Source organism: Aotus nancymaae, unplaced genomic scaffold (assembly GCF_030222135.1).
Source record: "Aotus nancymaae isolate 86718 unplaced genomic scaffold, 86718_ANA_hifiasm-v0.15.2.pri h1tg000102l, whole genome shotgun sequence".
Taxonomy (NCBI): Eukaryota; Metazoa; Chordata; class Mammalia; order Primates; family Aotidae; genus Aotus; species Aotus nancymaae.
In genome coordinates this window covers 2018958-2045516 of record NW_026988517.1, presented here as the reverse complement: position 1 = coordinate 2045516, position 26559 = coordinate 2018958, and the positions used below count along the sequence as shown (strand labels likewise).

Below are 26559 nucleotides of genomic sequence, written 5' to 3'. Positions count from 1 at the left end.
GGCTTGTGCAAAATCCCTAAAATTAAAGCTTTGCTGGATAATGAAGGAGAACGTGGAGATTTTCTTTCCACTTGACCTGCTTCTCCAGCTCTAATTTCTACTTTTTGAAGCCAACCACAGTATAAAGTTAACTTTGCAATGAGTCATTTGGGATTACACATGAACCTTTTTATCAGGCTTCCACAAGTTTTTAAACCTGTCTTTGTCCAGAGGCTTTTTACAGAGGCCATTCCTTTTTTCATTCTGGAAAATGTTTGATTGTGGAAAATTCAAATTTATACAAAAGTAGTATGTAGTGTAATGAACCCTCACATGCCCATCACCCAGATTCAACAGTTACCAGCTAACTCATAGCAAATCTTGTTTCTCTGTCCCCCACCTACTACCCCAGACACACACATTAGATCATGTTGACACAAATCCCAGACACCACATCATTCTATCTGTAAAATATAAGGCCTCTTTCTTTCTTTTTAAAGATAGGGTCTTGCTCTGTCACTTAAGCTTCAATGCAGTGGTGCAATCACAGCTCACTGCAGCCTCAAACTCCCGGACTTAATCCTCCTACCTCAGCCTCCTGAGTAGCTGGGACTACAGGCATATGCCACCACACCTGGTTAATTATTTTATTTTTTGTATAATGGAGTCTTGCTTTGTTTCCCAGGCAGGTCTCCAGCAATCCTTCCACCTCAGCTCCCAAAGTGCTGGGATTACAGGTGTGAGCCACCATGCCCAGCTTCTGAATATTTAAAAATATATTTAAACAAAATGAGCTTCAAGCTTTTTTTCCCCAAGTCATTTCCTCATAGGGAGATCTCACCCAAAGTGATCAGCGAGGTCTTGCTACCCTCAAGCAGGAGGGAGCAAGCATTTAATGAGGTTGATCTGGGCAGGAGACCATAAAGGGGCAGCAGAGAGGAAGTAATGGCACCTGTCCTCAAGAAGCTTAATGTATATTTGGCATTTGTTATATACCAAACCAATCATAAAACAAGATTGACTATAATTATTAATTGAGGCACTGAGCCTGGATTAATTAATTATTTTAGGCTCTGAGCCTGAGAAGTTAGAAATTTTACCTAGAATAGTCTGGAGCACAGAGTTGCCTGGATCCCACCCATTTTTATTCTAATGTCAACTGGTCTAGGATATGACTGAGACATGAAGATTTTAAAGGCATCTAGGGTATTTCTGTATGCAACCGAGCTTAAGAATCACTGTCCTAGAACAGTGTTTCCTAAAGTGTGGTCCTAAAGGCATGTAATTCTAATGCATGCTTCAGTTTGAGAACCATCCTAGTGTGTTATAGGAGAAATAAGCAGAATAACTGGCAGAGGCTTTGTGGAGGAAGGGGCAGTGAAAAACAGAGAGGAAAATAAGACATTCTACAAGATGTCAGAGGTGATCTGCAGACCAGCAGCATGAGCACACCTAGGAGCTTATTAGAAATGTAGAATCTTTGACCTCATTCCAGACCTGCTGAATGAGGATCTGCATTTTGACAAGATCCCCATGCACATTAGAGTTTGAGACACACTGATGTAGTAGTATATACCATAAATGGACTTCCATTATAAAATCAGAGAAAATAAAGCATAGCCTGACTGTGCTAGAAAGGAGAGCCTTTCAGCTGGTGTTCTTGGAGCCATTCTAAGGGAAAGGGGCCATATTCCTTTGTATAATGAGAATCAGACCCATGTGAGCTATGTTTGCCTGCATTGAGACCCCATGTAAGTTGAACTATCCCAGCTGGGTGCGGTGGCTCATGCCTGTAATCCCAGCACTTTGGGAGGCCGAGGCAGGTGGATCAGGATGTCAGGAGTTCGAGACCAGCTTGGCCAATATGGTGAAACCTCATCTCTACCAAAAATATAAACATTAGCCAGGCAACTGCTTGAATCTGGGAGGCGGAGGTTGTAGTGAGCCAAGATCACACCACTGCACTCCAGCCTGGGTGACAGAGCAAGACTCCATCTCAAAAAAAAAAAAAAAAAAAAAAAAAGTTGAACTATCCCTTAGTCACACCTTCCTATGTGCCTACAGAGCAGAGGTTCAGGTGCAGTCAAATAACCTGGGAGTTTCCATGGCAGGGCCACCCTCCTGGTGGGGTAACCATCCAGGCCTTGGTATTTTTATAAATCTCTCCAAGTTATTCTAATGGACAGCCAAGGTTGAAAACCACTGCTATGGATCTTTGGTCCTCCACGTTTCCTTGTTTCATTCAAGGTAAAAGTGAGCTAAATTTCTAGCTGTAGCCATTAAAAACACAAAATTAAGTTCCAGGTGGCAGGCTTAATGGTTCAACATCTGGATTCCCAAAATAGGTATAGAGGGGACTAGAGAGGTGTTCCCAGTTAAGTGGTTTTGTATTCTGGAATTTCTTAAATTCTCTGGATTCTGAGTGTAGTTCTGGCATTGGCTTAAACCTGGAGACAAGTAATTTAGTGTCTCTGCAGGCTGTTCTCATGTGGGTTAGTGCCCTTGTCTGTGTGTGTATGAGGTTAATGTTTGGTGTGTGCCTAACACAGTACAAATAGTTGAAGTCCTGAGAGGTGGAGAGGACTGCTTGTCTTTGCTACCTGCTATCTGGAGTTAGTAGAGGATGTTTCAAAGAGAAAGCATGCTCTTATCACTCCTTCAGGTGGAGTTACATTTGTATAGGCGGAAGACTGAAGAATGGGATGTCAGGGGAGAGAGCTGCCTGAGAATGTCCAGCCTAGGGTGTTTGTGAGACAGTGAAGAGAGAAACTCACCCAGGTGGCCCTGTGCATGGGCCACATCACACCTTTAGGTAGATGGGGTAAGGCCATGGAGTAGCAAAAGAGTCTTTGAGAGCAGGGTGACAATTCAGTTTATCTTGTGTATTATTTTTGAGCAAAAAAAAAAAAAAAAAAAAAAAAGGCAATCTGAATAGGAAGTCAGTCCTCATGGAGAAAGGTTGAGCATCCTCTCAACTAAAACATTTGGACTGGCTGGCACAGTGGCTCACGTCTGTAATCCCAGCACTTTGAGAGGCCGAGGTGGGTGGATCATCTGAGATCAGGAGTTCGAGACCAGCCTGACAAACACGGTGAAACCCCATCTTTACTAAAAATACACACACACACACACACACACACACACAAATTAACTGGGTCTGGGGGCAGGTGCCTGCCTGTAATCCCAGCTACTCAGGAGGCTGAGACAGGAGAATCACTTGAACCCAGGAGGCAGAGGTTGCAGAGCGAAGATCACACCATTGCACTACAGCCTGGGCGATGAGAGTGAAACTCTGTCTCAAAAACAAACAAACAGACAAAAAATTTGGACTTATCCTTCGGTATATTCCTTGTAAACTCTTATGTTAATATACCCTTTAGACACATCTTACTCTCGACATCACATAGTCTTGGATCTGCCATAATTTAAATGATGTTTCCCAAACAGATTTTCCCATGGAAAGGTCAGCTATGACTTGTCTGCCTGGTCTCTGGCTCCAGCCCCAATGTTTTAGTTCTTTACCTCCCAGTCCTTCTCTAATTAAACCTCCCCATCCTGTGTCTGTCTGATCCCCCAGGGTCGCACCAGGTGCCTGGTTAACTTGTCTCAAATAAATGTATGGAATGAAGATATTAACCATCGATAATGCAAAATATACAGTTATGTGAAGAGGAAATCTGACAAAGGAAAAGATGTTCAATCTCACTAGCAATCAGAAAAATGCAAATGTGAGATAATTTTTCAATCACCAAATGAACAAAGGTGAAAAAGAATGAAAATACCAGAGTCTGGGAGACTAGGGAAATGGAGTATCTCATTGGTAGCAGTGGTCAGTGACACCAACTTTCTGGAAAACAGTTTGGTAATGTTTGTTATAAATGTAAAAATGTGCAGACATAGCAATTCCACTTCTGAGAGTTTATCCTGGAAAAATTGTTGAGCAGGGACCAAGGATGTTCAGAACAGCCTTAATTGATAATAAAGAATAATTAGAAATAATCTAAATGTCCACCAATTGAGAAGTGTTCATATCAATTATGGTATGTTCAGACAGTGGAATACTAGAAAGACTTCAGAATGATGTTAGTACTAATAGACATGAAAAGATGTCCATTAGATATTATGCCCTTATGGTCCTTGTGGTGCCATTAATGTAAAGTTAATGCAAGCTTGGGCATGTGTGCATGTATGCACAGGGACATCTAGAATGGCAGTTACCAAAACATCAACCCCTCCTGCTTGGAGGAGCTTTGAATGACTTTACTTTCTTCTTTTTTATTGTTCCTAACATTGAAAATTTTATTTTTAACTTAATAGCTAACATTAGCAGAGTATATCTTATGTGCTGGTCACTGCTCTAATTCCTGTACACTATTATTATTACTGAAGAAATCAAAGGTGATGAGAGATTAAGTAACTTACATGAGATTCTCAGCTAGTAAATGATAGAGCTAGTATTCAAAACCTGATAGTGTTGCTTCATAGACTGCACTCTTAAAAAAAAAAAAAATTCAGTTAGAGTCTTACTCTGTCACCCAGGCTGGAGTGCAGTGGTGCAATATCGGCTTGCTGCAACCTCTGCCTTCCAGGCTCAAGTGATCCTCCTGCCTCAGCCTCCCAAGAAACTGGGACCATAGCTGTGTGTCACCATGCCCAGCTAATTTTTATGTATTTTTTGGTAGGGTCAGTGTTTCAACATGTTGCCCAGGCTGGTCTCGAGCTGCTGAACTCAGGCAATCCACCCACCTGGACCTCCCAAAGTGCTGGAATCACAGTCATGAGCCACCTCACCCAGCCTAACAGACTGCACTCTTGCTACACTAATTAGTTTCAGTAGAGTGAAAGTCTTAAATCCCGCCCAAACAACAATCCTACTCCTCTGCTCAAAGTAGTCATTGTTTACCATTTGACATGGATTCCTCCAAAACTTTTGCTTTCTCCAGACACTTGTGCACACACACACGTGTGTTTTTCTTTTTTATAAAATGGGATGGTAGTGTCCGCCCTGTCAGTATGTAAGTTCACCGTCATATTTTTTATTTATCTCTGGGGAATACTCCACAGCATGACCATACAGAATTGATGTAATCATACTTCTACTGAAAACCTGGTCATTTCCAGTTCTTCAGCCTAACAGACAAAGCTTCATCGAGCATTCTCATATACATATTTCAGGGTGTGGCAGTGTAATTATATTCCTGTGATCATTTCCTAGAAATGGAACCACGGGTCAAAAGGCATGCACACTGAATGTTGAAAGAGGCTGCCCACACCAGGAAGGCTGTGTCATTACACCTGCAGGAGATGAGAGGCCATCTCCCACATTTTCACTGACACAGGAAGTTGTTGATCTTTTTAACTGATGCTAGTATAAGAAATGAAGAATATTATTTCATTTGTAGTAATTTAAAAGTTCGTGATTACTGGTAAAGTTGAGCATATTTTCACATGTGTATTGGCCATCTTCATTTCTTCTCAGAATTGTTTACTTTCTATAGGATAATTTGAGTTAATTGGATAATCTTATGAATTCAAAGGAGCATTGTTGTATTATAAATAGTAGTCTTTTGATGCTTTCTTGTGTTGCAGATATTTTTCTCAGTACATTACTTTTCTTTGAACTTGATTTATATGTTATTTACTATACAGAAGTTTTCATTTATTTTAGTTTTGGGTAATCAAATCTGTCCCTTTTTTTTTCTTTATGGTTTTATACCTTGTTTAGGAAGTCTTTCTCTACAATATTCTCCAAGAATATAAGAATACTCTCCTATAGTCTCTTCTAGTACATTTGCATTTTTGCTTATAGATTTATTTTTATGTTTAGACTTTAATCCATGAAGAACTTAGTATTGTGTTTGGTGAAAAGTAGAGATTTAACTTTCTATTTTTAGGTTGGTTGTCTTTAAGCAACTCCTTCATCAAAACCCAAATTCCGTGATGGGCATGGTGATACATGCCTGTAATCCTAGCACTTTGGGAGGCCAAGGTGGGCTGATGACTTAAGCCCAAGAGTTCAAGACCAGCCTGGGCAACATGAAGAAACCCCGTCTCTACAAAAAATACAAAAATTAGCCAGGCGTGAGGGCATGTGCATGTAGTCCCAGCTACTTGGGAGGCTGAGGTAGGTAGATTGCCTGAGCCCAGGTGGTCGAGGTTGCAGTGAGCTGAAATCATGCCACTGCACTCCAACTTGGGTGAGACTCTGTCTCAAAAAAAACCTGAATTCCCATAGATATGCAGGTCTGTTTCTGGACTGTTGCGCCATTGGTCCCTTGTCTATATCTGACCTGTAATCACACTGCTTTAATTATTGAAGCTTCTCCACAAGTTTTTTCATGTGCTAAGCCATCCCCATTTCTCTTCATTTTTGAATGTACCTCAACCATTCTGATACTTTTCTTTTTTAAGAGGATCTTTAGAGTTAGATAGTCATGGTATAAAAGTCCTCCCTTGGGATTTCAGTTAAAATAGATTGGAGCTACTCATGCATTTGTGGTTGGTTGACATCTTACAAAGGGGAACTCTCTGAGGTCTTTCTTCTTGCACACCTCCACTCCAGCCTATGATTCCAAGGCTTCTAGAAAGGACAGATCACTACACATCATTGATTTAATTTCTTTCCTTCCCCGGATGGCCTGTGGATTTTTACATGAACTTTCAGAGGGAAAAGAGTGAAAAGCATGGAAACCTCAGACCTTGCAGAGAAACTCAGAGAGAAATACTTTTCATCAGGGAATATTTTTTCTGCTCCTGGCAGACCACACTGAACACTCATGTGTGAACAGCCTGGGGTAATCAGGTTCCAGTTGAGGCTTTTTTTAAAAAACAGCTTTATTGTTCTAGAATAACTTAAAATTCTCTCATTGTTAAGTGTACTGGTAAATGATTTTTAGTAAATGTATGGAATTATGCAACCGTCACCATAATCCAATTTTAGAATATTTCCATCACTCCCAGAAGATCCCTTGTGCCCTTGTATAGTCATTCTCTGGATGCCACTCTGTCCTTAACATGACAGCATCAGAAGTGGGGGACAAATGAGGGCATCCCCAAGAGATCCTCTGCCTGTGAGTCTAGGACCAACACCATAACCACATACATAGCATGACCCCACATGATACCACTCTCTTGGGGAGACCCAGGTGGGGCTTCCTCCTGAGGGCCCTGGTCACACTGAGCCCCATCCTTACCCTTCTAGGTGGATAAAGTTTGAAGAAACGGTAGAGGAAGGCGGCGAATGCTGGAGCAAGCCCCATGTGTCCACGCTCTCCCTGCACAGCCTCTTTGAGCTCTGTACCTGCCTGCAGACGGGGACGGTGCTGCTGGATTTGGACAGTGGCTCCTTACCACAGATCATAGGTGAGGCAGGGGCCACTGTGTGCATCTCTCCTGTGGTTCCTTGCAAACCAGGGCAGCTCCCCTGACCTCGTGCCTGCCCTCGAGCCTGTGTGACTGGCCCATCTCTGACACCTGATTCTGCAGAGACCAGCTTTGACTCTGTTGCTCCCAGGGCAGAATCAAAGCTGCCCCAAGTTTCAGTTCCACAGAGACCTCCAGCAGAGAGGAAAAGACCATCCTCCAAAATGCTATCCAGAAATGTAGCAAAAGGGGAGAGGGCCTCTTGGCATGGTCAGAGACACCTCTTGCCATGACAACCTGTTTCTTTTCAGGGTAAAATGGGTCATTATCTTCTTTAGGAAATTAGCTATCATTTAATGGTGTGTCAAAGGGAGGAGGTAGCTTGCCTTAACGCCTCTAAAAATTTTTGTCAGTTTTGTTCCAGCACATTGGGTTTTTCCAGAAGTATTTTACCCAAAATGCTTTTCTAAAAAGAATTCATTTTAGGACTAAAATCATTGAACACAATACCTTTATGCTTCCTAGGGCAATTTCGTATGGACTGTTTATTTTACTTTTCATAAGAACATTGACAGAGCAGAGTCTTACATACACACACACACAGACACACACACACACACACACAGACATGCATGCGCCCTTGAACAGGAGGCCAAGAGTTGGTGATGCACCCAGTTTTCCACAGTTAGTGGCAAAGCCAGAAGTATTTCCACACTCCCGCTGACACCTCCAACTCACATTTAATTCCACTCATAACAGGTGAAACTGAACACCCCCACACCCTGGGGATGTTCTGTCCACAGGGACGAAGTATGTTTGTTTTCCATGCAGATGATGTCATTGAGAAGCAGATTGAGGATGGTCTCCTGTGGCCAGAGCTCTGGGAGAGGGTCAGTTACGTCCTCCTGAGGAGGCACCGTCACCAAACCAAGAAGCCCATCCACTGCTCCTTAGTCGACACTGGGAAGTCAGTCTCCACCACAAGTGAGTTGGGGTTTACGCTGCTGGGCATGGGACATGCAGGGCCAAGTATCAGGCCCTGTTATCCAGGTGAGCCCACTTTAGGGGCTGGGAGTTTCTGGAGAAATTCTGATGTTTGGGGATCCCTCAGCCTCCTTCTCTGGCAGGCCTGCAGGGATCCCAGCCACACTCCCATGTTGTTCCCACCACCAGAGCAGAACACTTTCTAGGAAGAGAGTTGGTTCTCAGCCAGGGCTGCACATTGTAAATCATTTTGGGGCTTGAGATGTGTCCTAATGCCTTGGCCCCATCCTGGAGAATTGGAGTCGGTTGGTCTGGGGTATGGCCTAGGAAAGGAGAGAGAGGTTAGAACATACCCCAGGAGATTCCCATGTCACACAGCATTGGGAAATGCTGGTAGAGATGGCTTGCTTATTCAAAAGACCCAAAAGTTTCACATCAAACCCCCTGGAGAGGTCAAGAGCCTCAGCAGAAAATGGAACACAACAGGGTGATAGAAGGGGCTGGGCTTATCTCAAGAGTGCCAGGGCTTGTAGACCGGGTGGCTGATGTCACTCTGATTAACAGGATCTGGGACCATTTAGAGAGGGTGGATTGTTCCATGCACACATCTGAAATATCCAACACTCCACTATCCTATTTGAGCCTAGATGCCCAGAGACATTAGCCCTGCTGAGCCTGTCAGACAAACACAGTAACCAGAGCTAAGTTGCTAAATTAAAAACACTGAGGAACCTCTTTAAATGAATTACTTAAAAATGGGAAGTGACCTGGGCATGGTGGCATACACCTGTAATCCCAGTACTTTGAGAGTCCAAGGTGGGTGGATGGCTTGAGCTCAGGAGTTTGTGACCAGCCTGGGCAACATGGCATACACACAATCTCTACAAGAAATACATAAACTCTATGGTTTAACCCCATCTTTACAAAACCCCATGGCATAAACTCCACCTCTACAAAAAATTAGCCAGGTGTGGTGCCACACACCTGTAGTCTCAGCTAATCAGGAGGCTGAGTGGGGAGGATCACTTGAACCCAGGAGACAGAGGTTGCAGTGTGCTGAGATCATGCCATAGCACTCCAGCCTGGGTGAGCGAGCAAGACCTTGTCTCAAAAAATCCCCCAATAAACAATGGGAAGTGTTTAACATACCATAATAACAATAGTTACATACTCAGCACTTACCACATTCTGGGCACTATTCTGAGTGCTCTTCCTGTTTTAACTCACTTCATCCTCACAAAAACACTGTGGTGTGTAGGTACAGTTCTTGTCCCCATTTTACAGATGAGACACCTGAGGCACAGAGAATTTAAGTAGCTTGCCTAAGGTCACACAGCCAGTAAGTGGTAGAATCAGGGATGAACCCAAGCAGTCTACTACACTTTGTACCCATTTAATCAATTGTGTAACTATCTCACTTTCAACAGTACAGATATTCTCTCTGTAATTTTTTTTTGTTTTTTTAAATGGAGTCTCACTCTGTCACCCAGGCTGGAGTGCAGTGGCACAATCTTGGCTCACTGCATTTTCTGCCTCCTGGATTCAAGCGATTCTCCTGCGTCAGCCACCCAAGTAGCTGGGACTACAGGTGCCCACCACCACACCTGGCTAATTTTTGTATTTTTAGTAGAAACAGAGTTTCACCATGTTGGTCAGGCTGATCTCGAACTCCTGACCTCAGGTGATCCACCTGCCTCAGCCTCCCAAAGTGCTGGAATTACAGACATGAGCTATTGCACCCAGCCTATAATCTTGTTCAGACTATTGACTTGCTTAAATGAAAAAAAAAAAAAAAAATTCTTCCTGAAAGGGGAAGAGACATGTCTCGTAGCCCAGTTTTATTTAGTTGAGACTTTGCTATACCAGAAAGACTGTTGAAGCCAAGTCCATTCTGATTCTCCTCTCAGTCCTGGCCAGAGTCCTGGTGCTGGTCTGAGTCTACACCACTCCACGGAGGACCTGTGGATGCAGCAGAGTGTGTGCTCTGCCCCTCTGTGGCAGCTTTGTTTAGGCTGTGGCATCTGTGACATGGCCACATTGCCATAGGTGGGGGAGACAAAGCCCAGGATCTGCCAAGAATTCTCAGGGCATGTATCAGGAGAAGCCTAACTTTCACTCTAAACCCAGGCTGCTGTCAGGGCCTCATTTACTACGTTAGTATTCAGGTCATTCCTCTGAAAAATGAGGCTCTCAGTCACATCCTGATGTAATCAATACCCACTTCCATGTTCTAGGCATTTTTATCTCAGTTTTTATCTTCATCTTCACCAAACTGACATTAACCCTGTTTTTTTGGTGAAAAACTTTCCCGGAAACAGAATTAAAAAAAAAAAAAGCAAGGTCCTTTCCTTCAGTTCAGTCAGGCAGCATTCCCATCACTGGGTGGCAGTCTCGTACCACCACATGAAGAAGAAATGTGGGCGGAGTCATGGCCCCTTTTTGCTGGGCATGGATGGTGTGGGGTGGTGGTTTGAGGTGAGAGGTCACAGACAGGCTTTTTACACAGCTTTTCAGGGATACACAGACAGGCAAGCTGGAGGAAAGAAAGGAGCCAACTTAGAAAATGAAGAGAAAAAGAAAAAGCAGTGAAGGACTATTTTCCTTCTGGTACTTTTGCTGAAATGTCAAGATGTTAACAAGTGCAGCCCAGTGCTGTGCCCCATCCATGCCCGAGGAGTGACTTGGGGGCAGTGCAGCCCCTGCCCATGGCCTTGGCCATAGCAGGTGTTTTCTGCAGTCTTCTCTGTCTGTCCTGATGGCCCAAGTCCACTTAGTCTCCCCTGGCCTGGTTATTCCACATAGGGATGCCCAGTGAATGTTCAGTGGGTAGACAGTGGCTTCGGGAAGACCTTCCACTCAGTTGTCATTGTATATGAGGTCACCTCCCTACTGACACTGCTCGGGGGTGGGGAACCACTGGGACAAGAGGCATGAGTGGATGGTTACAGCTTTGTGTGAACCAGGTCATATTCAAGGTGGTCACCTGCCCTGAGGTGGCCCAGCATGCAGAACACAGGGGACAGGAGAAGGATCAGAGAAGAGGAGATGCTGACTGAGTCTTGGAGCATAAACAGAAGTTTTCCAGGAGCAAGGAGGAGGAAGAGGGGGTTCTAAACAAAGGAAACAAATAGCAGGTTGGGGGAGGGAAGAGAAGGAGCTGGAGGTAAAGAACATCAGTTCAGTTTACAGGAAGTGCAGGAGTTAAGGGGAAGAGAAGGTCAGAGAAAAGAGGGCCTTGTACACTCAGCAAAAGAACCCAGATTCTAGTGGGGCATGGTGGCTCACTCCTGTAATCCCAGCACTTTGGGAGACCAAGGCGGGCAAATCACCTGAGGTCAAGAGTTCGAGATCAGCCTGACCAACATGGAGAAACCCCTTCTCTACTAAAAATACAAAAATTAGCTGGGCGTGGTTGTGGGTGCCTGTAGTCCCAGCTACTGGGGAAGTTGAGGTAGGAGAATCACTTGAAACCAGGAGGTGGAGATTGCAGTGAGCTGAGATTATGCCACTGCACTCCACTCTGGGTGACAGAGCAAGATTCTGTCTCAAAATACATATGTATATGTATGTAAATGTAATTTCTATTCCTGCATGTAATTATTCTACTCTGGCTTCATGTAACAGGAAGACCCCTAGCCTGAGAGTTAAAAACTTCTAACTTCTTTACCAAGCACACCATCTGGCTGTCTTTACCCTGGTCTCTGCCACTGACTACCTGCATGGCCTCAGTCACATAATTTCTCTATCAGGGCCTCAGTGTTGTGGCTTGATTGCGTGGTGGTGGTGGTTAGGGTTAGTTTTGTCAATGCCAAAACTCTTCCAAATAGTTGAAGAGATTTATGAACTCTTTTTCCAGAGAAAAAGCACACTCAAATAAACATTTTTCAAATGATTTCCAAGTGTTTACAAACTTCCTAGATTCTGTCTATGGACTTCAGTTTAACATTCCTTGGACTGGCTCCCCATCCTTTTCTTTAAATAGCTCTCTCTGGCTCTAACTCTAATTCCTCTTAGAAATAAAAATAGAAAAGAAACAATTTTGCCAGGTGCGGTGGCAGGTGCCTATAGTCCCAGCTACTTGGGAGACTGAGGTGGGAGGATCGCTTGAGTCCAGGAGTTCTGGGCTGCAGTGCACTATGCCTATCGGGTGTCCGCACTAAGTGCGGCATCAATATGGTGACCTCCCAGGAGCAGGGGACCACCAGGTTGCCTAAGCGGGGGTGAACTGGCCCAGGTCAGAAATGGAGCAGGTCAAAACTCCCGTGCTGATCAGTAGTGGGATCATGACTGTGAACAGCCACTGCACTCCAGCCTGGGCAACATAGCGAGACCCCGTCTCTAAAAAGAAGAAAAGGAACAATTTTTATCTCTGCTAAGAACTCACTTCTGATAAAAATGGCGCTGACATGTCTCAGCCACATTCTGAAAATCAGGATTCTGGAAAGTCTTGTGCTCTAAGACAAGTGATCTAGGCAAGAAAACTCTATACATCTGTTTATTTGCCCCTTAGAAATCAAAGCTAATCACTTGTACAGTTTGGTGGCATTCTCCCGTCGGTAAGAGGTGTCCATCTTTCAATCTCCATAAAATGTAACTGATATATTTAGCAACTTGGAACTCTCACTTCTGGTACATTTAGTGGGGAATGTTGTGTTGAATTTAATAGATATGTTGTTCCTAAGATTTTTTTTTTTTTTTTGAGATAAAGTTTTGCTCTTGTCCCTCAGCCTGGAGTGCAGTGGTGCCATCTCGGCTAACTGCAACCTCTGCCTCCTGGGTTCAAGTGATTCTCTGCTCAGCCTCCTGAGTAGCTGGGATTACAGGTGCACACTGCCACACCTGGCTAATTTGTGTATTTTTAGTAGAGATGGGTTTCACCATGTTGTCCAGGCTAGTCTTAAACTCCTGACCTCAGGTGATACGCCCACCTCGGCCTCCCACTCCTTTCCTCCTCACATCTGGGAAGAGGAGAGGGGACTGAAGGTTAAGTTGATCACCAATAGCCAGTGACTTAATCAGTCATGCTCATGTGAAGCCTCCATAAAAACTCAAGAACCTGGTTCAGAGAGCTTCCAGGTAGTGGAACATATGGAGGTTCCAGGAGGAGGGTGCACGTGGGGAGGAGTGTGCATGTGGGAAAGAGGTTGCACGTGGGGGGGAGTGTGCATGTGGGGAGGAGTGTGCACGTGGGAAGGAGGGTGCATGTGGGGAGGAGGGTGCACCTGGGGAGGAGGATGCACCTGGGGAGGAGGATGCACCTGGGGAGGGCATGGAAGCTGTGTACTCCTTCTATACCTCATCCTCTGCATTTTTTCTTCTGTATTATTTGTGATATCCTTAAAATAAACTCCATCTCAAAAAAAAAAAAAAGATGCTTTTTCATTTTCTGTTTTGGGTTCCTTCTCTGATTCAGTATTCAGGAGTGTGTTGTTTAATTTCTACATATTTGTAAATTTCTGAATTTCCTCCTGTTACTGAATTCTAATTTAAATTTAATATTGTGAGTGGAAAGGATGTTTAATATTATTTCAGTCTTCTTAAATTTGTTAAGACTTGTTTTGTAGTCTAACATAGGATCTATCCTAGAAAATATTTTATGTCCATTTGAAAAGAGCATATATTCTGTTGCAGTTCATTGAAATGTTAGGTTTATATTTGATAGGTTCATTTGGTCTATAGTGTTGTTTAAGTCGACTGGGTCTTAGTTTTCTGTCTACTATTACTGTATTGCCATCTGTCTCCCTGCAGATCTGGTAATATTTGCCTTATGTACTTAGGTGCTTCAGTGTTGGCTGCATATACATTATAATAGTTATATCCTCTTGATGAATTGAAACCTTTGTAATTATGTAATGGCCTTCTTTATCTCTTGTGACAATTTTTGACTTAAAGTCTATGTTTTTGTGTTTTGTCTTTTTTAATTGTACTTTAGGTTCTGGGGTACATGTACAGATCATGCAGGATTGTTGTGTAGGTACACACATGGCAATATGATTTGCTGCCTCCATCTCCCTGTCACCCACATCTGGCATTTCTCCCCATGTTATCCCTCCCCGACCTCTCCAACCCCCTGCTGACCTTCCTTGGCCCCCCACAACAGACCCCAGTGTGTGATGCTCCCCTCCCTGTGTCCACGTGTTCTCATTGTTTAATACCTGCCTATGAGAAATATGTGGTGTGTAATTTTCTGTTCTTGTGTCAGTTTGCTGAGAAGGATGGTTTCCAAATTCATCCATATTCCTACAAAGGAAACGAACTCATCATTTTTTATGGCCACGTAGTATTCCATGGTGTACATGTGCCACATTTTCCTTGTCCAGTCTATCGTCGATGGGCATTTGGGTTGGTTCCAGGTCTTTGCTGTTGTAAACAGTGCCACTATGAACATACATGTGCATGTGTCTTTATAATAGAATGCTTCATAATCCTTTGGGTATATACCCAGTAATGGGATTGCTGCGTCAAATGGAATTTCTATTTCTAGGTACTTCAGGAATCGCCACACTGTCTTCCACAATGGTTGAACTAGTTTATACTCTCACCAACAGTGTAAAAGTGTTCCTATTTCTCCGCATCCTCTCCAACATCTGTTGTCTCCAGATTTTTTAATGATCACCATTCTAACTGGCATGAGGTGGTATCTCAATATGGTTTTCATTTGCATTTCTCTAATAATCAGTGATAATGAGCATTTTTGATATGTTTGTTGGCCTCATATATGCCTTCTTTTGAAAAATGTCTGTTCATGTCTTCTACTTTTAGATGGGTTTGTTTGTTTCTTGTAAATCTGTTTTAGTTCTTTGTAGATTCTGGATATTAGCTCTTTGTCAGATGGGTAGATTGCAAAAATTTTTTCCCATTCTGTTGGTTGTGGGTTCACTCTAATGATTGTTTCTTTTGCTGTACAGAAGCTCTGGAGTTTAATTAGGTCCCATTTGTCTATTTTGGCTTTTATTGCCAATGCTTTTGGTGTTTCGGTCATGAAGTCCTTGCCTATTCCTATGTCCTGAATGGTTTTGCCTAGGTTTTCTTCTAGGGTTTTCATGGTGTTAGGTATTATGTTTAAGTCTTTAATCCATCTGGAGTTGATTTTAGTGTAAGGTGTCAGGAAGTGGCCTGGTTTCTGCTTTCTGCAAACTGCTAGCCAGTTTTTCCAAAACCATTTATTAAATAGGGAATCCTTTTCCCATTGCTTGTTTTTGTCAGATTGTTAAAGATCAGATGGTTGTAGATGTGTGGTGTTGCCTCCAAGGCCTCTGTTCTGTAATTTTGTTTGATATGTGTATAGACACCTATGCTCTTCTTTGGTTACCTTTTTAATGGAAAATCTTATTCTATACTTTCATATTTAGCCTATATGTTTCCTTATAGCTAATGCGAGTTTCTTGTAGGGAGCATAGAGTTAGATCTTTTTAAACATTTATTAAGATTGCAATGTTTTCTCTTTCTCCAAACACAGTAAGTTTGGACTCGATTATTTTTACTTCTCTGGAGGACATTATTTGTCAGACTACAAGTTGGTTGGGAAAATACCAGATATTAACTTTACATTTAATATCTGACAAGTTAACAGTTTCTTACATTTATGTAGAATTTTTCAAGTTTACAAAGTTATTTCACATAGATGATTTTATTTTATCCTCAAATAGCAAAGGAAAGGAAACCAAAAGTAAAAAATACTAAGACATTGCATTTTTATTTCCCCGTTTTACTCAAAGTGTTACAGATTTGGATAAAATAAATAGAAAAAAGAATAAAAATAGCCACTCAATATTGTTTTATATCTGCTCATGAGTATTTATAGTAAAATGAATGCCTTCTAGATCAAAAGCAAAAGAACAAGGTCTGCTTAGGAGAGAACCAAGTCGCTGACCTGTCACTTTAGCATATCATTCTACTATGTAGAATTCAGCTTCTGACCTGTGAGAAATAGATCTCAAAGTTTTCAATGAAAGTTACTTTCAGTAGCATCCAGTTTAGGAGCTGTTGAGACAAGTCCAAACTAGCAGTTGGACGGAAAAAATACATATAAGAACCCATCAATGAAAGGGTAAATAAAACACAGGGATGGAAGGGTTTCTAAACTGGTTAGTCATGGAAAATTAAGGCTGACAGCTCATTTCAGATGTATAACAGATATAAAACAACATTTTAAGGCTAAACTTTGTATGCATTACTTTTCAGTCATTTAACATCACACACACACACACACACACACACACACACACACCCCTACTGAATGAATAATTGGAATACATGAATGAATATAAATGAATAATTGGAAACATATTTGAATAGGTAGAAAATAAAATATAGTGTGCAATAATTTGCTCCTGCAGAGAAAGTTGTAAAAATTTATGTAATGAGAAACCTGCATGAATCTGGAAGGCTATGTGTTATTTTGATGCCAGTTTCTGACTCTGCAGAAGTGGCCAGATTAGAAAGTGATGCTTCAATCACAGAACTCAAATGATCAGATCCATGAGCCAGTGGGTAGAAATCTAGAGCAGAAATCTCAAAATCACCTTAAGAATTGGAAGGGCTCTAAGAAGTCTCCTTGATTTATCAAATGTCAGAAAAATTATGATGTGAAATTGTTTATTTCCTTCAAAACATACAAGTTAAATGGTTGCTAATTACTGGCTTTTGTTAATAACAAAGAAAAGCATGCTTCTTGATGGCAACCATGCAAAAAAAAGGTAACAATAATGAACTTCAGTGCGAAATTAACCGTAAGGAAAGTGAAGGTTGAGGGCTGAAAAATTACTGATGAAGTTCTGATTCAGACCCAGTGAAAATTAGGAAAGAAGTCTCAAAGAATGAAGTGGGGTTACCACCTGATGGGAAACCTATAGCAGGTTGGAATAGGGGGCTAATAGGAGAGGACAAGTAGTGCCGAAGTAACAGATTCATAAATTATTAAATGCATTAGTAGAAGAAAAGTGGGAATGAGTGTGGGCCTAGCAAGTGGGTACAGATGAAAGAAGAAAAAATGAAAATCAAATTAATGGAAAGATTCAGAAAACCAAAACCAAATATAGTAGATATATGCAATGAATTGTCTTTTTACAGGAAACAAATATTTTACAGTGCCTGGTATATAAGAATTGCTCAACAGTTTCTGATATATAAATAAAAGGATTGTAATATAAAGTTTAGAAATTTTCTAGGGAAGCAAGATGAAAAGATTAAGTGAAAGAAATTAGGAAATAAGATGGGAAAACTTCAGGTCAAATCAAAGAGGATAATAACTCCTATTATTCAAACAATAGGAGTTTAAGAAAGAGAAAATGGAAATTGAGAGGATATACATGAGATAATTAACTCAAGAAAATGTGCCAAGGCATAAGTTTCCAGTTTGAAACAGTTCACTTAGTACCTAGGTCAATGGTTGAAATTAGATCCACATCAAAGAAAATCATGAGGACATTTCCGAATACCAGAGACAAAGAGAGATCTTTTGAAGGATGCAAAATTAAAAAAATATCAAATTACTCACAAGGATTGGTAAGCATATCATGTCCCCAGACTTTTCACAGCAGTACTGGAAGTTAGATGTCATACCTTCAAACTTCGGGGAGAAAATGGAAATAAGTCTAAAATTCAGTGCCATGTCAAGCTGTTAATTAAATGTGTCTAAAATCAAGATATTTTCAGATAGCCTGGGTATGATAATAATTACTTCTTGGCTGTGTGAGGTTGTTCAGGCCTCTAATCCTAGCACATTGAGAGTCTGAGATGGGCAGATCATGAAGCTAGGAGACCGAGACCATCCTGGTTAGCACAGTGAAACCCCGTCACTAGTAAAAATGCAAAAATTAGCTGAGTGTGGTGACACACACCTGTAGTCCCAGCAACTTGTGAGGATGAGGCAGAAGAATCACTTGAACCCAGGAGGTGGAGGTTGCAGTGAGCCGAGATCACACCACATCCTTAGCTAACTTCTTAGCTTTTCTAGTGGGATATCAATAAACGTTGTTTAAAATTAAAAAGTATAGAAGTAGCAAAATGAACCTTATTTGGGTTTATGAAGTTGTTGACCTAAAAGGAAGAAGCCAAGGCACAATTAACATAAGTAAGAGAGTTCATTTGGGCCAAGCTTGAGGATTGCAACCCAAGAGCATAGATTCAAGTTGTCCTGAATATACACTGATTACACTGATTAGAAACAGTTGCAAGTGGATTTTCAAAGGCATTAAAAGGGGGCAGGGTGTGGATTGATGCAAAGTTATTTGTCAGGAAGTCTCAGTTTACAAAAATAACATTGATTCATGATTGGCTATACAGGCAGTTTCAGGAAAGGACTACATAGCTCAAAGAAGGAAGTAGGGCATGATTGCTGTCTCATTTTAATGTCTCTCTGGGCCTGGTAATTAAAAGCACTTTATATTCTTCAGATAAGTGTTTTTTTCTTTATTTTCTCAGAGTTTATTTAAGAGAAAGCTACAATTGTTGAGAGTGCATTTCTGTAAGACTTGTGAAATGTAGTGGGAGCATAGGACTACTGTTTCTTTGTAATATAATTTTATAAACTATTGGATGCTTTAAACTATGTGATGATAAGCAACCTCAACAAATGTAAAGATAATGTAACTGAAATATAAGGAATATTTTAATATATATAAAGATAAAATTGTTGTTTTTGTTATTACAGATTCCTAATCTGAAAATCTGAAATCCATAGTGCTCCGAAATCTGAAACTTTTTGAGCACCAATGTGACACCACATGTAGGAACTTGCAGTGTGAGTACTTAACACAAACTTTGTTTCATGTGCAAAATTACTTAAAATAGTTTGTAAAATTAACTTCAGGCTATATGTATAAAGTATATATGAAACATAACTGAATTTTGTGTTTGTTGGGGGTTCCATTCCTATGATATCTCATGTATATGTAAATATTCCCAAATCTGAAAAAATTAGAAATCCAAAACACTTCTTGGCCCAAGCATTTTGGATAAGGATACTCAACCTGTCATTTGAAAATGAAATATTTTTCTTTGATAGTTCTACATGCCACAAGTTTTTCTGATTCCAAACAAGCCCATGTCAACTGTCATCTCCGAGATGTGTGATTTGAAGCTTAGCAGAAAACCTGCCTCCCGCTTTTTCTGGATTGTTTTCTAGGTATAATGCAGATAAAAGGCAGAAATTCTAAACTCTTAAATCTTGCTTTGGGTTCTATCTAAACATGACTCAAGGGCAATCTTAGACAACCTTTATCAATCTTTAGCCTTCCTTTTCTCCTTTTTAATGGTCACCTACTTTAAAACTATTGAACTGTTTTAAAATCAACACTGAAAAAATTGGGAGGCCTAGTGGGTGGCAAATATTTTGAAAATGTTGGGAATGAAGGTAGAAATGTAAGTGGCTATGCTTATAGAAACCATTTTCCCATCAATGAATTATATTTTATATAAAGCAATGTATGAGGCCTCTTTTTCAAGTAGCTACAAGTGTACTCATTGAAGAAATAGGTAGGTTCCAATGAGCGTAACAATTTTGGGCTTTGGATTGAAAGCGTAATACAAGTATCACTGGTGCCATTGACTATAGAAAGTATCATGGCTAGCACTAAATTGTGACTTGAATTTTTTTCTTTAGATTTTTCAAGATTTATATGATTTATTTTGTATCTCTGTCTTGCTGAATTTAAGATAAAGCTGACACACACTCCTTGTTTTAAAATGTGTTATTAAAACATGCATCTCATGCTGGTCTGAGTTACATTTTCAGTATCTTCCAGTAAGTTATGGAAGGTACTATTGTTTAGTTATGTTGAATTTTATGGAGGTATTTTAAAGACATTTCCGACTACATTTATCCTGAATTATTCAGCTTTTTTCTCGAAGTAAATTTCATGATGCCATGAAACATACATGATCTTTCTTGCCTAGATATTCTTTGTAATTGGCAGTTTGGGGTTGATATTGCATGTGCATATTTAACTTCACCTTGATCTCTTAACATCGCTGCAATGATAAATCTGTAATTAGAATCACTTTTCTGTTTGTTAATTTAACAGGCTAACATGACATCCTGTTTTTAATATTTACACTCCCATCTACTTGATGTAGTTTAGAAATCAGAACACCATGAAAGATAGAACACAGAACAGAATCTAACCAAAGAAAGCAGAAGAGATAAATAATATGCAACAGAAATGAGTTGATTATAGTATGGGAAAAAGTGTGTTTCACAAGTTTCTCAAATTGAAGGCTCCAAACGAAATAATTATTTGATCGTTTTTTTTCTGGCAGCCCAGTGCCCACATACAAATCTACAGAGATGAAATTTTTCCCTAAGCAAAATTAGCTCTCTTTTAAAACAGGACATAAAGGACATGCAGAAACCTAATGTGTAGAAATGACATTAAGTCAACCTATAACCGGTGTCTTGAATTGCTATTTTATAGGACTGAGGCAGAAATTCTATTTAATGAGATGATTTTTATGTGTCCTTTCTGTAAAAGGTGGAAGAAAGACTCATTCAATGAAAGCATTATTTGAGGAGTGGGAAGAAGAGGATTTAGTAAATATAGTACAAGCATGATTACTAAGAAAGAAATAATCAGGTTTCTAGTAATAATGAGTGACTAAATATGGAAGCAGATTTGGGTATTGTTTTTCTGGGCCAGGCTACAAAATGTCAAAAAGATCAACAAAATAGACCACTAGCCAGATTAATAAAAAAGAAAAGAGAATAATCAAATAGATGCAATAAAAAACGATAAAAGGGATATGACCACAGATTCCATGTTTACTGTGTCATCAATTTTACCGTGTCACTTCCCTGCTCACAAGTTTTCAGTGGTTCCTTACCTATCTCTCAAATGTTGTCCCCAGCTATTCCTATATACAACCCCTGGACTTCAGGCAAGCCCGTCCATTTCTCCTTGCATTCTTGCAGTCATGCTTTAATCATACAACTGTGCTGCCTGAAATAATTTCTCCCTTCCCTTTGTAACTATTCAAGCTCTAGCAGCTGGCACTTAATACATACTAAACCTATTATTGTTGTTGTTTTTACATACAGACATCATCTCATAACTATAGATCTATAGTGTTGGTCCTCATTATACTCAGAGATTGCTTAAGAATATAACCTCCAGGAGTGCAGAAATCTTGCCTGCCTTGATCACTGACTTAGCTCCAGCACAGAGGAAATATGTATTATTTTGGGAATAAATTAATAGTGTGCTCCAGGAAATTCTCACTTTCTTTTTACATTTTACGTTGTGATATTTTCCACATATGCTCGTATGATTCTTTCCCCTCAACAAAAGGATGAAATATTTTCTAACATCCACAATTGTCAGGAAAGAGTATCAAACGGATTTACTGATTTTTTGAAGGTTTTTTTTTTTGTGTGTGTCTCTCTCTTTCAGTTCTGCTCTGATCTTAGTTATTTCTTGTCTTCTGGGTTTTGAGTTTTTTTAAATTTGCTCCTCTAGCTCTTTCAATTTTGACAATTTGTATATCCCTTTTTTAGGACCACTGTTCATTTGCTCCTGTTTTTAGGCTCATCATAAATTTTGACTCTTGGACCCATCCCACCGCAGAGAACTAGGCACATGAGAATTGCTACTTGAAGAATTCACTGATCCAAAATCAAGATATTTTCAGTACGGGTCCCACGCTTACTCTTACTCACTTCCCAGAAAAGTTGTTTCTGTCTGTTCTCCCAGCTCGCCTAGATTCTCTTTATATATCTTGATTTCAGACGTTAAAATGGTCAAAAGAAAGCTCAGTCTAATAGAGAAAAGTTAGGATTAAGTTTAACAACCATCCCAGTGCCTGAAAGTCCAGGCCACAAATATTGAAATCCTAGTGGCCTTGTTTGGTGGATTAAACAATATTACTCATGTGTGTCTGTTCTCCCCTGCCTTCCTTATTCTCTGTCATTATATTTGTATGCACATGCACGTACATGTGTGTGTGTGTGTGTGTGCATGAGCACATGCAGATAAGTGTACACACAAAAAAAACTTTCACACCTCATATTCTGACCTCGCCTGAGGTTTATGTCAAATCGGTGATTGGAGAGATACAGATTGGCCTCCAGAGAGAATAATTACAGTTTGGCTTCTTGGGCACAAGATGGGATGTGGGGATATCATACTCCCATCTACATGATTAATTGTATTATCAGATTACAAGCAGTCTTAGAAATTATAACTAATGAAACACCTAAAGCTTTAGATTTGTCAGCTGTACAATCTACACAAATAAGAAATGCAGTCTATCAAAAGAGATTAGCATTAGATTATCTGCTGGCCTCAGAAGGAAGAGTCTGTGGTAAATTTAACTGTTGTTTAGAAGCTAACAACAATGGACAGGTAGTTATGGAAGTCACTGCCAAGATGAGAAAGTTATGGCCACATTCCAGTCTGAACCTGGAAAAGGTTGAACTTCAGACTCTCTTTTTGGTTGATGGTTCTCATCCTTTGGACAAATTCAAGACTCTCATAGGGAGCATAGTACTTATGTTAGGTGCTGTCTCGTATTCCCTTGTTTATTGCCACTCCTTTTTAGGAGTATACAGTCAACGGTAGAGGCAGTGGTGACAAAACACACCACATATAATGGCACTAAGTAGATATCGGCCATTACCCACAGAAAAAAGCTTATCTCATGAAAAGGCAGAAGGCTATTAAATTGACAAAAATACTTTATAGGATATTTTCCTTTCCCATCTCTCTCCTTCCTCACCTTCTATGTGACTTACAAGACACAGATGTGTGAGGATGGAGTAAAGAGGCTAAGCCTTCAATATCACTTGTAAAATAACATGCTAGGGTGTAATACATAACTCCTACCGAGGCAAAAGCAAATGGTGCAGGAAAAAACTCTAGTTTTAACTCCGAACTGGCTTACTCATGCTTCTCTCCAAGAGAAAAGCCAAAAATGAGCCCCCGAGGTGGATGGCTGGTTAGCCAATGACGGGTAAGACTCTCTGAAAGATGAGAGCAACCTAAGACAGGCACAGCCGCGGGCGGGCCAGCAAAGACTAAAGTCACAGCAAAAGCCAGTCTGCTGCCTGTGTGCCCCCCAGGTGGATGGCTGGTTAGCCAATGACGGGTAAGACTCTCTGAAAGATGAGAGCAACCTAAGACAGGCACAGCCGCGGGGAGGCCAGCAAAGGCTAAAGTCACAGCAAAAGCTGGTCTGCTCCCATGAAGAATATGAGCAGCGTTAGGAGTAAATACACAGACAAGGTAATTCCCAGATAAGCAAATAGCCTGTGAGGAGACTTGGACTCTGCATTCTGTGCATAAAAAAGGATGTAAAAGCTTTCTGATAATAGTATCTAGATTTTAAAAGAAAGCTTTTAAAGGGCGAAAATGTGGAAGGAAACTAAAATGAAATAGAATAGAATCTGGTTTAAATAATAAGCATAGAAGTGGTAGTTAAATAAAAGTAAAAGCAAAGCAGACTGGGAACCCCCCTCTTTACATAGATAAGCGCACCAGAGCACATCTTTAGGTCTGCAACCAGCATATTCCTGCATTTCCTGTTCTTCTGATCTCCATGGATCACCCCCACACGTTTTTACCCCTTACCTCAATTGCAAGGTTATAGAGTCAAATGACCAGGAAGCTGAATTTTGTAAAACATGATTGACTGTCTTTGTCTGAAACCCACTTCCTGTCTCAATTTCCATTCTCAAACAACATATAAGCTGAACTTCCTTCTTTGTTAGGCTCCCCGACCATTTTAGGCATGAGCCTGCTGCCATCCTGCGTGCCCAGGCATCCAAAATAAAGTTCTCTTCTGTCTCAAAAAAAAAGAAAAAAGACTAGTAAACTTTTATATACCCAATACATCTAGATTCAACAGTTTTCATTTTGTCGTATTAGTTTTATCTATGTCTGTCTATCTTTTTGACTGAACCATTTAAAAATAACTTGCGGTTGCAATAAAATTTCATTTTTAAACACTTCAGGATGTATATTCTAAGAATGTCAACTTTGGTTTTGAAAGAAATCAAGAGCAAATGTGTTTCACTTAGTGATATAGGTAGGCTGTATTAGACCCTTAGGTTGCCTGATGATCAAATACACTTCTTTCCTCCTACCATATAATACCTTCCATATTCATATTTGATAATTATTGCTTGGAGTGTTCAGATGTATGAACTAGATTCATGCAAATAAAAACACTCTGAGTATAAAAGAGGCCTACTGGATAAGAAGAGAGCTAAGAAAGAGGATGAATGAAAACAGAACAGTGGAGCAGAGAGTGTATTTGCATAGGAGAAATTTAATGATTGGATCAAGTGGTCCTTAGTATGTCTGACCATAGCTGATCATATGGCCTCAAAAATTCAGAAGTAGGCCAAGATCATGTTCTGAGATGGATTTTATGGACCACTTCCTTTGTTTTCTTAGGACATACGCATCACTCACTGAAAAAAGCAGTATTTCAGGTTATATATATGCAACATGATTGTGATATTATTTTACTAATAACCTAGTAAACACAAACATATAATTATGAGTTCATGGTAGATATGGGATTTGGGTGAACATACAAGGTCTGTGTCAGTAGAAGGGATTTCAAAATCGCCCTGTGGGCTCTTACTGGGTTACAATTGTGTTGTTAAAGTGCTTTGCAACTTGAAAGAGCTATTGAGAGAATAAAGCTTGTTAATGAGAGATCATTGCAGCTAATGGTTGTTAATGTTGTGACAGTGGAGAACATGGCCTTTTGGGAATGGGTTTCCAGGGACCAATGTATGATGTATATGTTTGAAATAGGGGAAAAAATCCACGAAGTATTAATAGTTGCAGGACAAACTGTGTTAGTTTTAGTATTTTTAGTATATTCACGTTTGGAATTTGTTTTATGTTTTTTGTTAGAGATGGGTTCTCATTCTATTGCCGAGGCTGGAGTGCAGTGGTATAATCATAGCTCACTACATCCTTGAACTCCTGGGCTCAAGCAATCCTCTCACCTCAGCCTCTTGAGTAGCTGGGACTACATGCATGAGCCACTGCACCTGGCTAATTAAAAATTCATTATAGAGATAGGTCTCACTATATTACCCAGGCTGGTCTCAAAATCTTGTGCTCAAACAATTCTCCCACCTTGGCTTCCAGCATGACTGGGATGAGAGGCATGGGCCAGACACCTGGCTGTGTCTTTTATTCTGTGTTCATTCCATATAGTCTAGGTGTTTGGGGAATAAAAATCTGAATCACCTTAACCTTACAGTTCAGGACTTGGACTCCATGATGGATTGAATAGTGTCCCCCACCCACCCCAAAAAAACATTCCTATGTTTTTTCCACACTAAGAATATCAGAATGTGACTTTATTTGGAAAGAGGGTCCTTATGGATATAACTAGTTAGGCTAAGATTGTCATACTAGATTAGAATGGGCTCTTACAGGAAGAGAAGAGGACACACAGATTCATGGAGGTATAGAGAGAATGCCATGTAAAGACATTGGCAGGGATTGCAGTGATGTGCTTATAAGCCAAGAAACACCAAGGATTAATGGCAAACACTGGATATATATAAAGAGAGGTATGGAACAGATTATCCCTCAAAACCTCCAGAGTAAACAAACCTGCTAGCACTTTGATTCTGGGACTTTTAGGCTCTAGAATTTTGGGAGAGTAAATTTTTATTGTTTTAAGTTACCTACTTTGTGATTATACATATTTTTATTTAACAAAATTTTAAAAAATTTGTACAAATTTATGAGGTACATGTGAAATTTTATTACATGTATATAATGTATAAGTCATTCAAGGATATTTAGGGTGTCCATCACCTGAGGACAATACAGTTCTGTCAACTATAGTAGCCATATTCTGCTATCAAGCATTAAATTTATTCCTTCCATTTAACTATATGTCTGTACACCTTAACCCAATTCTCATCTTCCCCCTTTCTCTCATGTACCTGTCCCAATATCTATCTCTTTCCACTCTCTACCTCCCCTGACGTGACGAAATGTTTTAGCTCCGGCTTGTGAGAACCTGTGATACTTGTATTTTTTCTTGTTTTCTTGAGATGGAGTCTTGCTCTGTCGCCAGGCTGGAGCACAGTGGCTCAGTCTTGGCTCACTGCAACCTCTCCCTCCCGGGTTCAAGCAATTCTTCCACCTTAGCCACCTGAGTAGCTGGGACTAGAGATGCGTGCCAAACACCCAGCTAATTTTTATATTTTTAGTAGAGACGCGGCTTTTTACACTTGTCTTCAAGTCTGATGAGGTCACGTTT

The 26559-nt window shown here is 40.5% G+C and overlaps 1 protein-coding gene across 1 annotated transcript in view; it reads left to right on the top strand.

Annotated features, from left to right (window-relative positions):
- The first annotated feature begins 3375 nt into the window (after positions 1-3375).
- LOC135272041 (electrogenic sodium bicarbonate cotransporter 4-like) overlaps positions 3376-26559 on the top strand; it is a 57033-nt gene continuing 33849 nt past the window's right edge. Inside the window, exons 1-4 of the mRNA XM_064370180.1 lie at positions 3376-3707; positions 7181-7341; positions 8173-8325; positions 18980-19069. Of these exons, the coding sequence (XP_064226250.1) occupies positions 3700-3707; positions 7181-7341; positions 8173-8325; positions 18980-18987 (330 nt within the window). The 5' untranslated portion in view covers positions 3376-3699 and the 3' untranslated portion in view covers positions 18988-19069. The remainder of the gene's footprint in view (positions 3708-7180; positions 7342-8172; positions 8326-18979; positions 19070-26559) is intronic.